Genomic DNA, 15,103 nt, shown 5'->3' on the forward strand with positions numbered 1-15,103 from the left:
TGATCTTACACTGCTTGTTATGTTTAATAATAATGAACATATTTGAGCCAACCTATTTTTGAGCATTAGTAGGTGTAAAATTGATCTTTTGGTGGCCACCCCTTGCCTTTACGTCTGGTTAGTACTCGTCAAACCTTTTAGGCCAAATTGAAAAAGTTTTTCTATGTGAGTGCTTTATTCTAGGACAGTCAGGAAGAATTTGCCTCCAGTTGTGACTAGGGGACAAATGTCTGAGAGAAAAATATTACTGCATTGGGCCTTTTGTGACTACAAGTGAACAGTTTCTTGGAGTGCTCATTGTTAGCAGAAGTTAATTTCAGTTGTCACTGGGAAATTTATCCTGTGCATCCTATCTTTTTTTAAATACATTTATTACTTTTCATTTTGAGGCAAAATAAAGTAGCCTATATACTTGGTCATGTGTAAGGCACCTCTTTTTGTTAAGCGGCTAATATTATAGGTATTGCTATATTCACTTTCCTACATGTTTCCGAACATTGCTCTGAATAGGTATTGCAGTTAACTAAAAAAAAAACGTACATACTTTGATCTGAATTTTGTAAGTCAAAACGGTTTGTGGTTGTAAGCAAATTGTCATCATTAGTGAACTATTGAAATGTTTAAAGCTGTCTTTTAAATTGATTTACTATTTTCATTTTAAAAATAAATACATTTTCCCCTTCCCTTCCTCTTGAGCAGGCTATACAGATATTAAGGATGAGAATGGTGTTGAATTGTATCCTGGTGTAAAAGAAATTGCTGGCAACATTGAACATGATAAAGTAGGTGCTCATCTTCCTAAACTGATTTAACTATGTGGAGTGTTGCAAAATAGTTCAGAATCGTTTTGTTTATTTGAATTGCAATTGTTGACTTGTGTACCCAGGTATTTTATTCGGTGATCTGCATTGTAGCTGACTTTGGAATTTGGAAGTAGCATTTAACAAACCCTTTTTTGAGCAATCACATAGCTCTCTTTTTTGTAGGCCAAGATAACTGTTTCCTGTCAGTAACCATTTCTTTAAAAATTATTCATTACTTCAGAGTTTGCGACATCTACTTCCTATCCGAACTGAACATCCTTTTTCTGACACTTGTTTCCTTTTTTGTGGGTAAATTAAGGTGTTGTGAAAATGTATACTCTGAATTTGTGCCATATTCGGTATCTTCATTCTCATAAATTGATTGTTCCAGGATGTCTTCGTTAACAACCCATCGCTGAGCTCTGGCAGTGAATCCTTTATAATTGAACCTGGCATTGTTGTGACCACGAAAAATCATGCTTTGCCCTAAAGGGCTGGCTGCAAGCAACTATTATTCCATTTGAAATTTCTGAGCAATTGCATTTAGCAGGTGCTACATATAGAGATCTATTTCTCAGTGAATTGATTGAGGATTTGTGAAAGGGTTTTACTGAATTTCATAGATTTTTTTCCCCCCACAGTTTGTATATTATGGCTCATACCACTAAGGTCGTCGTCCTGCTAAGGAAAAGGCAAAATGGGTGATAAAGATAGCAACAGTGGGTTAAAGGAGCTACTGAAAAAGCTAGGTTTGCGATTTTATTTTTATTTTTTATTTTTTTTTTTAAACATTTTTTTTAAGTGGAGCCAAGCAGGAATTGGAGTTTCAAAACTTCATTAGTAAATGAAGGAAAGATGCAGCCACCCATGCAAGATTTTTTGATCTGTGGAACGCAGAATTTATTTGAAGGAAGCATAGCGCGAAAGGGGTATAGTGTGGCATGGTAAATGGATAATTTGTTCCTGAGGAATGTGGCACCTGAGTTGTTTAGGGCTCTGTGAACCAGGTAGTGGGAGCACAGACCATTTTTAGGTCCAGCCTAGGCAGTGCGCATGCGCTGTCAGCAAGGACTGCTGTAATTAGTATAGGGAGTGTAGTCCCGCCTGCTGCTTGCTATTGTTTCACTCCTGCCTCGCTCTTATTTTCTGTCTCCTTATTGGTTGGTGATCCCAATACATCATTACTATTTTTAGGCCAGGAGCTGTTCCCAACTACAGTTTACTTACACTGTTGGTGTTAATAGTATATTTTGGGGACTACTTATTTATTACCCTGGCTCCCGCTTCATGGGGCCGCCACGTGCTTAGGTTTTATGGTCACGGGCACCGCGCTTTGTTTCGGCACAACGCCTGCTTTCAGGTTAGAAACATCACGTGCTTTTCTCTTCATAATTTACAGATATACTCTTAAGACTCGGTTTCTGTTGGTTGGGTGTCTCAAACTGACTTTCTATATGTCAGACACACCTAAAGAAGGTCTCTTCAGGCCCTGTGTCACTTGCAGGAAGAAGAGGCCACACATTGATGACCCTCAACAGGACTGCATATAATGTGCATAAAACAAAAGACAGCAAGGTATGTCGCATGTTTTCCTCTAAAACTTTGAAGGACCGTGGGGGACGAGTCCTCCTATGGCTGCACAAGCTCAAGACCAGAGAAAATCCTGTCTCTGATGAGGAGAGTGACTTCATCTATGTCTTCCTCCAAAACGCCTCTCAAGAGAGTTAGGGTTGGTTCTGCTGGTCATTCCTCTCATGAGATATAAAAAAAAGGTGTCTAAAAAGGCCTCTCAGGTCACTCTTGGACATTGCAGCCCCTCCAAGTCACCTCATAAAAGTGCTTTTTCTTCAGCACGAAAGGGGAAAAATAAATCACGGTCCTCCTCCAAGGGGCCTCAAAAATCTACTTCGGAGACCCCAACGCCTCCTCTTCCAGTAAAGCACACATTCAATAATTCGGCTTCTGCTCTGCCGACAGATGACTCATCGACGAGAACAGTCCCCGCAGCATCGACTGCATCAAATGCCAACACTGTCCGTGTAGACACAGTCTCTTCATTGTCGACTTTCTCTTGTAGGGGATTTTCTGTGTATAGGCATAATCATGTGAATAGTCCTGCCCATATGCGTGGACCCCGGAGCACTTCAGTAGATATATCTTCTTAAGTTGTCATCTTCCGCCTTTCTTCAGGAATGCCTGTATAGATACTTAAGAAATAAAAAGACAATAATGCAGCCTAACCAACTAGGCTACCCTGGCCAATACTTCATCTTGAAGTGAAAAAAGATAGCCAGTTTAACTTTTTAAATTTAGCAAATTGCTGAGTTTTACACATAGAAAACTCTCCTTCACAAAAGGTCGAGCCTGTAGCAGTGCGCATGCGCTGCTCTGGCGAGACTTCTTGTAAGGGGCTTCAGAAAGCTCACCACACGCTTGTGTGTGGTTTTGTTTTTTCATAGGCTATTGGGCTTTGCGTGCGTCTTTCTAAGAAAGACAGCACGCAATTCGGCAAAGGCGGGTGCATGTCCCGCCTTTGCTCCGCCTGCGGCCTATTGCTTGCGGTTACCCGCATGGGCCACATCTGTTTTCCATTATCTGCACAGATTTGTGCGCAATAATGCAAAACAAATGTCTCGTAGTGGCGCGCGAGCACCACACGCGTGCTTGTTTTTAAATAGCTCTTCCTACAACACATCTCCCATTTCTGCGCCCTGTGCATGTTGTGTTACTTTTACCAAGTATAATTACTCTCATTTGGGCGGCCTCGAAAGGGTAAAGTCTGAGTTGGCCTTGCTGCACGGCTCAGAGGAACGTGCAGAGATTGGAGTAAAAACGTGGGACGAGCAGGCTGCGAGGAAGCACCGCCTGACTCTGCCTGAAGCCGAAAGTTTTCCCATACTTCAAAGCTCAAACATACCAAACTCCGGGGACATCTGGAAATACCCTTCTGTGACAAACTGAGTCATACCTGGAAGTGTATGCTCCCTTACAAACTTAAAGTACACATAGAAATGTCACTGGGGTAGAAAACTCGGGGGAAACCGTAAATGGTCGCATCAAAGTAGAGATGCTACTCTGTGCCAAACTCTGGAATACACGTGAGGTACTTGGCGATCGCCCTGTATGCCAAGCTCGGGACACGCCTGGGAATGCCGCCGTGGCATATGATGAATAAATGGCTGAGGCTGCTGAACCCAGGTAGAAGTGATACCAGGCCCAGGTGCTCTGGTCTGCCGTCAGCCCACACCTGACTGCTTCAGATGTCTGACGTCTGGATGATCACCACAAGAGACCCTGCACAGACCACTCCAGCTCTGAGGAAAACAGACCTGGCTGTGCGGCCCCCACTCCGTTTCACGCTGCTTTAATTTATTTACACCAGTAATGCAGCACACGCCATGCACGTAATCTAGGCGCACACTGAGCCCACAGAGAGAACTACCCCACTCAAGCCAAGGTGGAGAGGAGTGCCCCTTCCTTACCGAGAGCAAGGGAGGGCAGAATCGGGATTCAAGGAGGGGGCTTGCTGGGTTCAGAGCGTCGTCCCAGTGCTGTAAAGTGATGGGCATCACGCTCAAAAATCGAAAACTGGACTGGCAAACCGAAAGGTATCTGCTTACTTTGTTTTAAAGCATAGGTTGTTAGAATCCGAGGTACTGGAAAAATAATAATCCAGCAGTCACAAAACAACCACATATTATACCAAGATACGTCATCTTGATTTGAATCTTATTTTAGGCCATGATTTAAATTTGCGGTAGAGCAGTGTGGAGGTGAAAGACCTTGTCAGTTTTCGCCTTCTTAAAAGCAGCTCTTCGGTTGTCCAGCTGGTGCGGAGGGGGCTATAGTTATTGTTACTAACCAAATCCGGCCGTTCGTGACCCATCGTTTTGCCGTCTACCCCTCCGGATAGGTGGCGCGAGAAGTCCGTAAGTTCCTAACTGCAGGTGAAAGACGGTCGGGTTACCAAAGACTGCCCATTTTGCAGAAAATATTTACGTCACTGCTCAGGTTTCACTACGGCCTAGGCTGGTAAAAGCATGTTTTGCGCTTTGCTGCATCTCCCCCCCCCCCCCCCCCCCCCATCCCCAGGCAGAAGCCGTACCTGCAGCGCCCGCGCTGAGCGTCACTGGCAGAGCGGCCGCTGTTGAGCGGGGGTGATTGACATGGAGGGAAAGTAAACATTTTCTGATTTCCCAGACTTCTTTCTCCCTGACACAGAGGCCTTTGTTCATTCACTGCGTGCAGTCCACACTGAAACGCGCAGCCCCTCTTCTGTTACCGCAGCAACTCGCAGTCCACGAGCCTCCCAGCAACCGCGAGCAGCGCTTCCCGCCTACCTGCTCTGAGGAGAATGAAGGGCACGCGCTCTTTAGGTGTTATGTAAGAGAGGGTTTCTGATGTTACTGAATTTATATAGGTGATATTATAGTTAGATGTTGAAATGACATAACATGTTTTTTTTTTTTTTTTAAACACAAACTCATCGGTTATATAGTTTACTGAGTGAACTATAACTTACTCTCCTGCCATGCACCGTTTATGACCTCATAATACATCACTCATGACCAATGGCAACACTGATGAACTCACTGGTGACATTTCAGTGACAACATTAATGACATCACTGGTAACGCCATAGTAAACCAGCATTGGTCTCGCTTTTGGGACCTTATAAGTATTTAGTTATGCAGCACAATATCCTTGGTGCAACAACATCAACTGTTGCATGACTAAACACTTATAAGGTCCCAAAGGCGAGACCTATTGGCTATGCCAATGCTTGTTTCATGATCGAGATGAAAAGGAATGGATAGAGAAGCCCCCATAGGCTGCCATTATGTGTCTGCAAATGGATACCGTGCCTTTAAGAGTCTCCAGAGACCCCCGGTATCCCATGATGCACAGCCAGAGGCAGTTACTTTAAGTTTTTTCCCCGCTCCTGCTAGCAGGACCCTGGAGCATTGAGCTCTACCTTTTTTGGCATTACATTACTAAACTTGGTTCGAATTTGGATTTTTGCAGATTCACTCGACGTCTTTGGCCTTTATCTACTTTATGCTGCAGTTTTTGGGCAGAATTTCTACTATTTTTTGGCAGAATTTCTGCAGTTTTCTTGTCAAAATGCTATCTGTTTAACAAGTGTCCTAACTGTGGTAGGAAGAAGGCCAAGTCTGATGCTCACAGTGTGTGTATTCTGTGTTTGCCTGAGTCTCATGTGCCTGACACCTGCTCTATTTGTAAGACCTTTTCCAGGCGCACCCTGCGTGACAGGGAGAAGATTGGGCTCCAAGGGTTGGAGCAGAGAATACAGAAGGCAGCATCTTTAGCCTCTGGGCAAGGAGATGGTAGGTCCTTGTCCAAAACCCAGGCTTCGACCTCTGGGTGGGCTCCCCAGTCGTACAACTGCAGAAAAAACGACACCGGTCCCGATCGCCGTCAACGGCGACGACAAGAGCAGGTATGACAACTTTATGCTCTCCGTTGACTCAGGGCTCTGGGTCGAAGCGACGTCTAAGATCAACGTCGAGGAGAAGAACGGTGAGGTCTCGGACGAGATCGCCGTCGCGGGTTTCCCCGAGTTCGACGACTCCATGAAGATTGCTGTCGAGACATCATTGTCGATCGATTCGCAAAGGCGGTCGCCGTGGAAGCGTCACCGCCGTCGACATCTACAAGAAGATCGGCGTCGAGAAGAAGATTAAAGTCGATGAGAAGGTCGACGTCGAGGGGTCAACATCGGCGTTCGATGTCAAGGTATCGCTCCGTAGTGAGCCTATCATCGTCGACAGGAAGTTCGAGGTCCAGACTACGTCGCAGTCAAGCAGTGGATCGACGTTGAGGGGGAGGTCTGATGTTGAGTCCAGGGCCCCTTCATCGTGGCCAGCCCGTAAACAGAGGAGGGTGGTCTCTTCGTCAGGTTCGGAGTACTCGCATACCTACTCACCTACCAGTATGCCTCCTGCTCCGCCACCACCAAGTCCGCCTGCGTCCTGTGGAACCTCGGAGGCCAAGAACACGGTCTCGCTCGAGACATCGTTTCCATAGACGGCATCAGTCTTCCACATGATCTCTCATAGCGATGACGACGGGATCTCAGTCCCGGCATACCAGAGATACGTCTTCCACGAGTGCGGGGAGGTACTCGCCTACTCTAACGGATTCTCCCCCTCAGAGGGTGTCTCCTGTTGACCACATCTCCACCTTCCAGGAGGTTTTGGTCAGAAGGGCCTCAAAGCTGAACATTCCCATGTCTACTCCTGTGCCGGCGACATCGGTGATATTTGTAAAACTCTCTAGCAGAGACAAACTTCACATTCATTTCTCCCGTTGGTGCCTGGTTTGGAGGAACTGGCTATGGAGCTGTTTTTGACGCCATCTTCTATAAAATCTGTGCCTTCCAGGCTACAGAAGAAATATTGCCCTCCTGAGTCGGATCCTGCTACGGCTCCGACTTCCACGGTGCGTCCGGATAAGGAGAGCAATAGCTGGATTCTGTGGGGAGAAAAGTTTGCAGCACCGCGGCTACATCCATGAAAGCGGCCAGCACTACTGCATTGCTGGGCCATTATGACAGGTCCCTATTGGAGTCCCTTCAACAATTTGTGGACCTCCTACCCAGAGACAAGCGGGAAGATTTTCAGGAGATAGTGAATGAGGGCCTGATGGTTTCGAATCAAGTCACCAGCGCCGCTGTGGCTACTTCACTCCTGGCGGCCCACGGGATTGCTCTACTGAGACACGCTTGGCTTTGTCTTACTTCTCTAAAGCCGGAGGCGCAACAGCGCATTTCCAATCTTCCGTTCTCTGGCATGACTCTCTTTGGCTCCCATGTGGACAACGAGATGGCCTGCATGAAGACCGAAATGGAGACTTTAAAGGCTGTAGGTTTGGAAAAACCTAAAGAACAGGGAAAAACCTTCCGCCCTTTCCAGTGGCGTTACTCCTCACAGAGGTTTCAGCGGTCTTAGGGCCGTCAATTCAACCAATGACAACAACAGTTTCAACGGTCTTTTCAACCGTTTCAGAAACGCCAACAGCGAGGATGATCCAGCCAGCAGTCTGGACAAGGGAACAAGGCTCCGGCTGGTTCCAAGCCCTGAAGGGTTTCTTCCCCCTCGTCCGTTATCCACTCCGGTGGGGGGGAAGCATTCAAACTATCTGGCAGAGTGGCAGAAAATAACTCAGGACAATTTGGTGCTGAATATTGTTCGCGGTGGATACTCGCTACGTTTTACAAGTCTTCCTCCGTCGATTCCTTCAACTCGCGCTACATGCTACGCGATTTGCAGAGGGAGGCCAACACCCTCTTACAGAAAAGGGCTATAGAACCGGTTCCTCTGGCACAAAGAGGAACAGGACTGTATTTTCGGTTCTTTCTAGTCCGCAAGAAAGACAAGAACGAGTTCAGACCCATCCTCGACTTGCAACAAGCCAATAAGTGGGTTCGCAGAGAAGTTTTGGATGTTGTCCTTACATCAAATCTACCCTCAACTTCATCAGGGAGACTGGCTATGCGCAATAGATCTGCAAGACGCATACTTTCACGTACCCATAGCGAGGAAACCTCACAAGTTCCTGCGTTTCACTGTGGGGAACAACCATTATCAATACTTCATTCTGCCTTTCAGCCTGAAGTCAGCACCCCGGACATTTTCCAAATGCATCTCAGGAGGAACAAGGTGTTCGTCTACACGTATCTGGACGACTGGTTGATCAAGGCAGCTATGTTTCAGAAAGCGGAACTACATTTCAATGGGACTTCCAATCTCCTGCTTCGTCTGGGCCTCCACATCAACCTCACGAAGTCTGTGTCGACTCCTGTGCAATGTCTACAGTACCTGGAAGCCACCATCGATACACGCACGGCAAGCATGTGTCCTTCGGAGGAGAGACGCTTATCGATCCATTGGAAGGCTCAAGCTCTCCTGATCATGCCCTCCTCCTCGGTGAGGAAGGTATTCTCTCCTGGGCTCCATGGCCTCCTGTATCTTCCTCACTCCGAATGCACGCATGCATATGAGACCCCTGCATGAATGTCTGGAGGATCAGTGGGACCAGAAACTGGGGGATTGGGAAGACATGATTCAACTGTCGCAGCAGGCTCTTCAGTCCATCCGATGGTGGTGGTCTCCACGCAATCTCCTCCGGGTGATTCCCTTCCAAAAGGAGATACCGACACAAACTATAGTTATGGATGCTTCTCTCCACGGTTGGGGTGCACATTCCGATCACCTCCAGATACAGTGCACATGGTCCACAAAAGAGACCAAGTACCACATCAACTTCTTGGAGCTCCGAGCAGTCCATTTGGCGCTGAAAGCCTTCCAGCTGTCGTTTCACACCAGTTCCCTGCTTCTTCAGACAGACAACACGACCACAATGTTCTACCTCAACAAGCGGGGGGGGTAGAGGTCTCGGGCATTATCTCGAGAAGCCCAGACCATTTTGCATTGGCTGTTAGCCAGAAACCTGACCATCACAGCAACTCACCTCCCAGGTGTTCAGAATGCTCAGGCAGATACGCTCAGCAGACTCGTTCAAGAAAATCACATATGGGTCTTAAACGACGAAGTGTTGCAAGACATCTTCGACAGATGGGGCACTCCAGAAGTCGATCTGTTCGCTACCGCGAAAAACAGCCAATGCCGCTACTTTGCCTCCAGGTTTTACCAACCAGGGACTCTCGGGAATGCGCTATGGATCAACTGGTCAGGCGGCTTTCTCTACGCTTTTCCGCCAATTCCCCTGATCAAGCTCTCGCAATCACGGGCCAAGATGATCCTCATTGCTCCGGAGTGGCCACGTCGGTGGTGTTTCACAGACCTACTCCACCGATCTCTCCTGCCATATCTGTCTTCCATGCCGACCGGACCTTCTGATGAAGTTCGGCGGACAGATGGTGCACCCCAACCACTCATCGTTTAATTTGGCGGCATGGCTTCTGAGTTGGTACAGTACGGACATTTTAATCTACCTCAGGACTGCATGGAGATATTGAAGGAGGCCAAACGACCATCTACACGCACGTTTTATGCATATAAATGAAAAAGATTTTGCATCTGGTGTGCATCTAAGAACGTGGATCCTACCTCCTGCAAGGAAGATATCATACTTCCTTACTTGCTACACTTGGCTCAATCTGGCCTTCAGTTTCATTCGATCAAAGTTCACCTGGCAGCTTTGACTGCTTATAGGAAATGTCCTTCACAAACTTCCTTTTTTTAAATCCCAGTCATCAGAGATTATCTTGAGGGTTTGAAGAAAGTATTTCCTTCCTGGGAGCTCAATGTGGTTCTTTCTAGACTGATGAGGGAACCGTTTGAGGCCATTCATAAGGCCTCTCTTCAGCATCTGTCTTGGAAAACGGCTTTCCTTGTGGCCATAACTTCTGCCCGCAGGGTTAGCGTACTGCAGGCATTATGTTGTAAAGAGCCTGACACAGTCTTTAATTCCTCTAAGATAGTTGTGAGGACTCAACCTAAGTTCCTACCTATAGTTTCAGAGTTTCATGTGAACCAAACTATTACATTGCCTATTTTTTTTCAGAATCCCTCTTCTCCTGCTGAGAGGTCGCTTCATTCCCTTGATGTTAGGAGGGTCTTGAAGTTCAACTTGGTCAAAACTAAGGATATACGTAGATCGGACCAGTTATTTGTAAACTACGGCTCGGTCCGGACTGGTTTAGCTAACTCCAAACAATCCATTTTTAGGTGGATTGTTTCCTGTATTCAGCTGTTATCAGTAAGCCAACAAGACTTTGGTTAGTAAGCCTAGGGCTCACTCTACCAGAGGTAAAGCTTTACTTCGTATGTGCCTATTTCAGAAATCTGTAAGGCTGCCACTTGGAAGTCAGTCCATACCTCTACTAAGCACTACTGTCTAGCCACTGATGCTAGGGCAGATGCTCAGGTTGGGCAGGCTGCACTTCGTAATTTATTTGCACAATAGTGCGGTTCTTCTCGGTTTCTGCCACCGCTAGTGTTTTTTGGGATGGGCTTGCTAGTCTAGTCACATGATCTGAAAGTGACACGTTAGTAATAGATTCCTTACCTTAGAATATCCCCAGGTATCAGACTTGATCCGGAAAGTTTTTTGTCAGCAGTACCCCTGCACGTCGGTAGGTGGCGTTGTGCGACTCCGCGTCCGTTGCTGGTGTCATAAGCGCCGATATGACGACACGGAGACTACTTAGGCGCCACCCATGCGTGCTGACATCATTTTTCTTTTTCCGTGCCAGCAAGCGCAGATCTGGTTAGAGCATGTACCCTAGTCACTTTTTGACTGACTTTTTTAGACTTTTGTCTCTACTTCTTTTGAGTCTTGACTCCTGGTGCCGTGTAGGGATGCCTGGGTTTAAATCCTGCGGGGCCTGTCGCCGTATGATGTCGGTGGCCGACCCCCATGGCGTCTGTCTCTGTCTGGAGCGCGACCATGACTCCCGGTCATGTTCCGACTGTCTGGCCATGGCTCCGAAGGCTTTGCGGGAGTGGTCCCGAAAGCTGCTGGAGGCCAGGTAGTCGTCTCCGCGCCATTAGAGGTCCAGGGGTCGCTCGAGGGGCCGACCGCGGAGCCATCATCATCGCTTCTCGGGGTCAAAGTCTTCACCCTCGGAATCGGGTAAGGGACATCACAAGAAAAAGTAGTAGAAGCGTGTTTGCTCTCTGACATCCCCCCCGTCGGTCTCTGGCCTTGCAGGAGGGGACCAGGGGTCCAAAAGCACTGCCCTTTTGAATTAATTGGTTAGGGATATTTGCTTACGCTTTTCAACCTCTCCCCCTGCTTCCATTTGTAATTTACAAATTAAGGCAGACATTCCTGACGCTCACCCTAGATGCTCCTACATGGGTCAGGCAACCTTGGTACACAATGTTACTGGAGTTATCAGTAGTGCCACATCAACTACTACCCAACAGACAAGACCTTCTCACTCAACCAGGGAGCAGTAAGACACTCATATCCCAGATCACTCAATCTTGTAAATTGGCTCCCTAGGTCTTAGAATTTGGATATCTAAATCTACCACAAGAATATATGGATATCTTAAATGAAGCAAGAAGGCCGATAACACAGGCATGCTATGCAGCTAAATGGAAGAGATTCAATAGTACTAAAAAAGAGGAGAAACCCTATTCTTCAAGATAGGGACGGGGTAATTAAACCAAGAAAGTGAAAACAAGTCCCTAGCCAAATATTTGGATCATGTGTTGCGCTGTAGTCATGTTCAATATCAATGGGATTAAAGCTTATACATCGATTAAAATAAAAAGCAGTAATTGCAAAATATCACATTAACATATAGTGATTACAAAAAGATCCCAGTGGCATGTAAATGTAGTAGAGACAGTAATACAAAAAAACAAGGTTTTTCTTAAAAATGTACAAATCAGTTTTTATTCGTCATTATATTCAAATTAGACATACATTTAAAAACATTATAAAACAATCCATTGTTACAACACACTTGTGTTGATCACTGCCAACTTAGGGCAATCAAAGCAAACACAAGGAGATGATGGATGGAGCGCTGAAACTTTGGTCACCCCCACTAACCGCGTATGGTCAGCTCACAATTGATGGAACGGACTCCATTCAAATTCTGTCCCGGGTGTCGCACTGAGTATCAGCGCACCGGCTTGCACGAAGTGTGCAACTACTGTCTATCCCCCAAACTCAACGAACAGGACTGTGATGTGTGACGATCTTTTCGATCCAAGCAGACGCTCATGATCGTCTGGCTCGACGTCGCGAAATGTGCCAACAAAGCGGCTCCGAACCAGATCTCTTCGGAAAAGATTCCAACCATGAAGTTTTCGATGCACAAGGAGTCGAGGAAGAGGAGGAACACATTTCCGTGTCCGAAAACGACTTCAACATGGAAAACGTGTGCTGCAGGGTCAGCGTACCGTGAGTACCGATACTTCCCTGCCCCAAAATATGCAGAAGAAAAAGGCTCCGGTCCTTACTCTGCCTTCGGGCCAAGGTCGACACCGAGAACAGGTTTCGAACACCCCGCCTACAGGCTCGGCTCTGAAACACACATCGAAGCCTTCCGGTTCAATATCGAGACGGCCCCATTCGGGCATCAAACCGAAAACCTCGGCACCGAAATCCAAGCACATCATCGTGCCCACCCCCTCGGCACCAAAATCTAAAGCTTCCGATCCAAAACCCTCGGCGCCGACACCTTCAGCAACAAATTCTGGCGCCCAAAGACAAGACAGCTCCTCCCTCATCCAAGGAGCCTCTTTTCGACGTCCCGCTTTCCAACACGGACCCGAAACAGAAACAACTAGTGATTAATCCAAAAACTGGACATATTCATGTAAAGCTGCCAGTTAAACGGAACCCTGAGATGGGGAAAACTTACCACATTCCACTTAAAAAGAAAAATGTGGGTAATAATCCTTCTCCTCTTACACCTCCTTCCCCACTTTACCCAAATTTGTTAGTTACACCTACAAATTCACCACAGTCACCTGACCACCAAGATGACAGGGATGGAGATGGGGATGTACATGGGGACATTAGCCCTGATCCATGAACTGACTAAAATACAGATCCTAATACAGACAATGATCCTGATCTATACCATTCAAAACCCTCTCCACCAGATGACAATGTAGGGTACATAGAGCTACTTAATAGGGTGGCTGAATATCATGGTGTCCAACTTCATAAAGAACCCCTTTAAGAGGGTTTTCTCTTCAAGACCTTAAGTTCCTCTCAAATAGTAACACACGCTCAAAGGTATGCTCAAACACGCAGATAAAAATTTTAAACACCCTGTGCATGCGAGGATTGTCACACCTAGAGTAGACAAAAAATATAAGACCCAATTTATATCAAAGGTCAAGTTCCCTTAGACTCCCTAGTGGTCTCTAATGCTTGCAAAAGAGCAAATTCTCAAACCACGGGAGATACCTCTCCTCCTGATAAAGAATCTAAACTTATAGATTCCTCTGGCAAAAGAGTAGCTGCACAAACAGCCAATCACTGGTGTATTGCCAAAACCCAGGCTTTTTTTTTTTTTTTAAACATGTTTTTATTTTATGAATAAGCAGCAGTACATCACAGCAGTCGAACACGCAGTTTCCACAATGCTGAGCAGTTCAGTAGCAACTGATAGAAACAAGTTTGCAGATAACAATTCCACAACAGTGCACCTCTTCAATATCCACCACCCAACTCCCATACCTCTGGACCCCCCGCATCAGTCTGAGTCTGAGGCATCATCGTCTGGATCTGAGGGCGAGTCACAGATGCCACCTCTGAATTTATTCCACGCCCCCCATACTTTACTCCATTTCCGAGGGCAGCCCCGTCTAACAAAGGCCGACCTCTCAGCAAACATGGCCTCGTCCATGTCCGCTCCCCAGGCGGTGAGCCTCGGCAATTCCCCTGTCCCCCATTTTCGAGCTATGTTGCGTTTGGCGATCATTATCCCTAGCGTGGCTCAGCCCTGCGCCAGGCGCGAGAGGTCGTTAGGTTCCCATATATTCAGCAGGCAGCGTCTGGGTTCTGGTACTAGCGAGACTCCCCCTGACTGTGACAGCGTCCGCATCACCTGCTTCCAGTACTCCTGGAGTACCGGGCATTCCCATATGGTATGGAAGAAGTTTCCCACCTCCCCGCAGCCGCGCAAGCAGAATGGATGTGGCGCACTACCTATACTGTGTAGTGTGTGTCTGGTGTAGTAGGAGCGGTGCAGAATACGGAGCTGTACCAGCCGGAGCCTTGACGGTATACCCGCCTCTCGCGGCGAAGCCAACGCCTCCCGCCACTCCGGGTCATCAAATTCCCCCACATCACGGGACCATTTCTCACGGAGCGGGCCTATTGGGTCTGGCAGGTTGTTGATCAGCTTGCGGTATGTAAGCGATGTGGCCCTTTTAGGCATATAATCCGTTAATAACCGGTCCTCCAGGGGCGACGCCTCCGGTACTGCCACACCAGGTGTCAACCTCGCCAGCAAGGCGTGTTTGATTTGTGTGTATCGGAACCACTCGGAGGGCACCAGCTCATATTGCTGCTGAAGACGCTCAAATGCAATGATGTCATCCCTGTGCCACATGTCGCCAATCATAGAGATCCCGATATTGTCCCAAGTATCAAAGCCCCTGCTGTTTCTGCTTCCCGAGCTGTTTTGTGTCCCACAGAGGTGTGAGTTGGGTCAAAACCCCGCGCCACCCTAACTTGGCCTGCGCCGCATGCCAAATGGCAACAGTCTGCCTAAGGGGGCCGATGAGTGCAGGAGCCAGTTTACCATCATACAAGGGTGACAACACACCTCGCTCTCC

At 47.3% G+C, this 15,103-nt stretch overlaps 1 protein-coding gene across 2 annotated transcripts in view; it reads left to right on the plus strand.

The window, feature by feature from the left end:
• Window positions 1–15,103, plus strand: part of KIAA0232 (KIAA0232 ortholog) — a 467,980-nt gene that overhangs the window by 393,409 nt on the left and 59,468 nt on the right. For both annotated transcript variants that reach the window (XM_085642449.1, XM_085642448.1), the window contains exon 8: window positions 700–782. In XM_085642449.1, coding sequence (XP_085498575.1) covers window positions 700–782 — 83 coding nt within the window. The remainder of the gene's footprint in view (window positions 1–699; window positions 783–15,103) is intronic.

This window comes from Triturus cristatus, chromosome 2_2 (genome assembly GCF_964204655.1).
Source record: "Triturus cristatus chromosome 2_2, aTriCri1.1, whole genome shotgun sequence".
Lineage (NCBI taxonomy): Eukaryota > Metazoa > Chordata > Amphibia > Caudata > Salamandridae > Triturus > Triturus cristatus.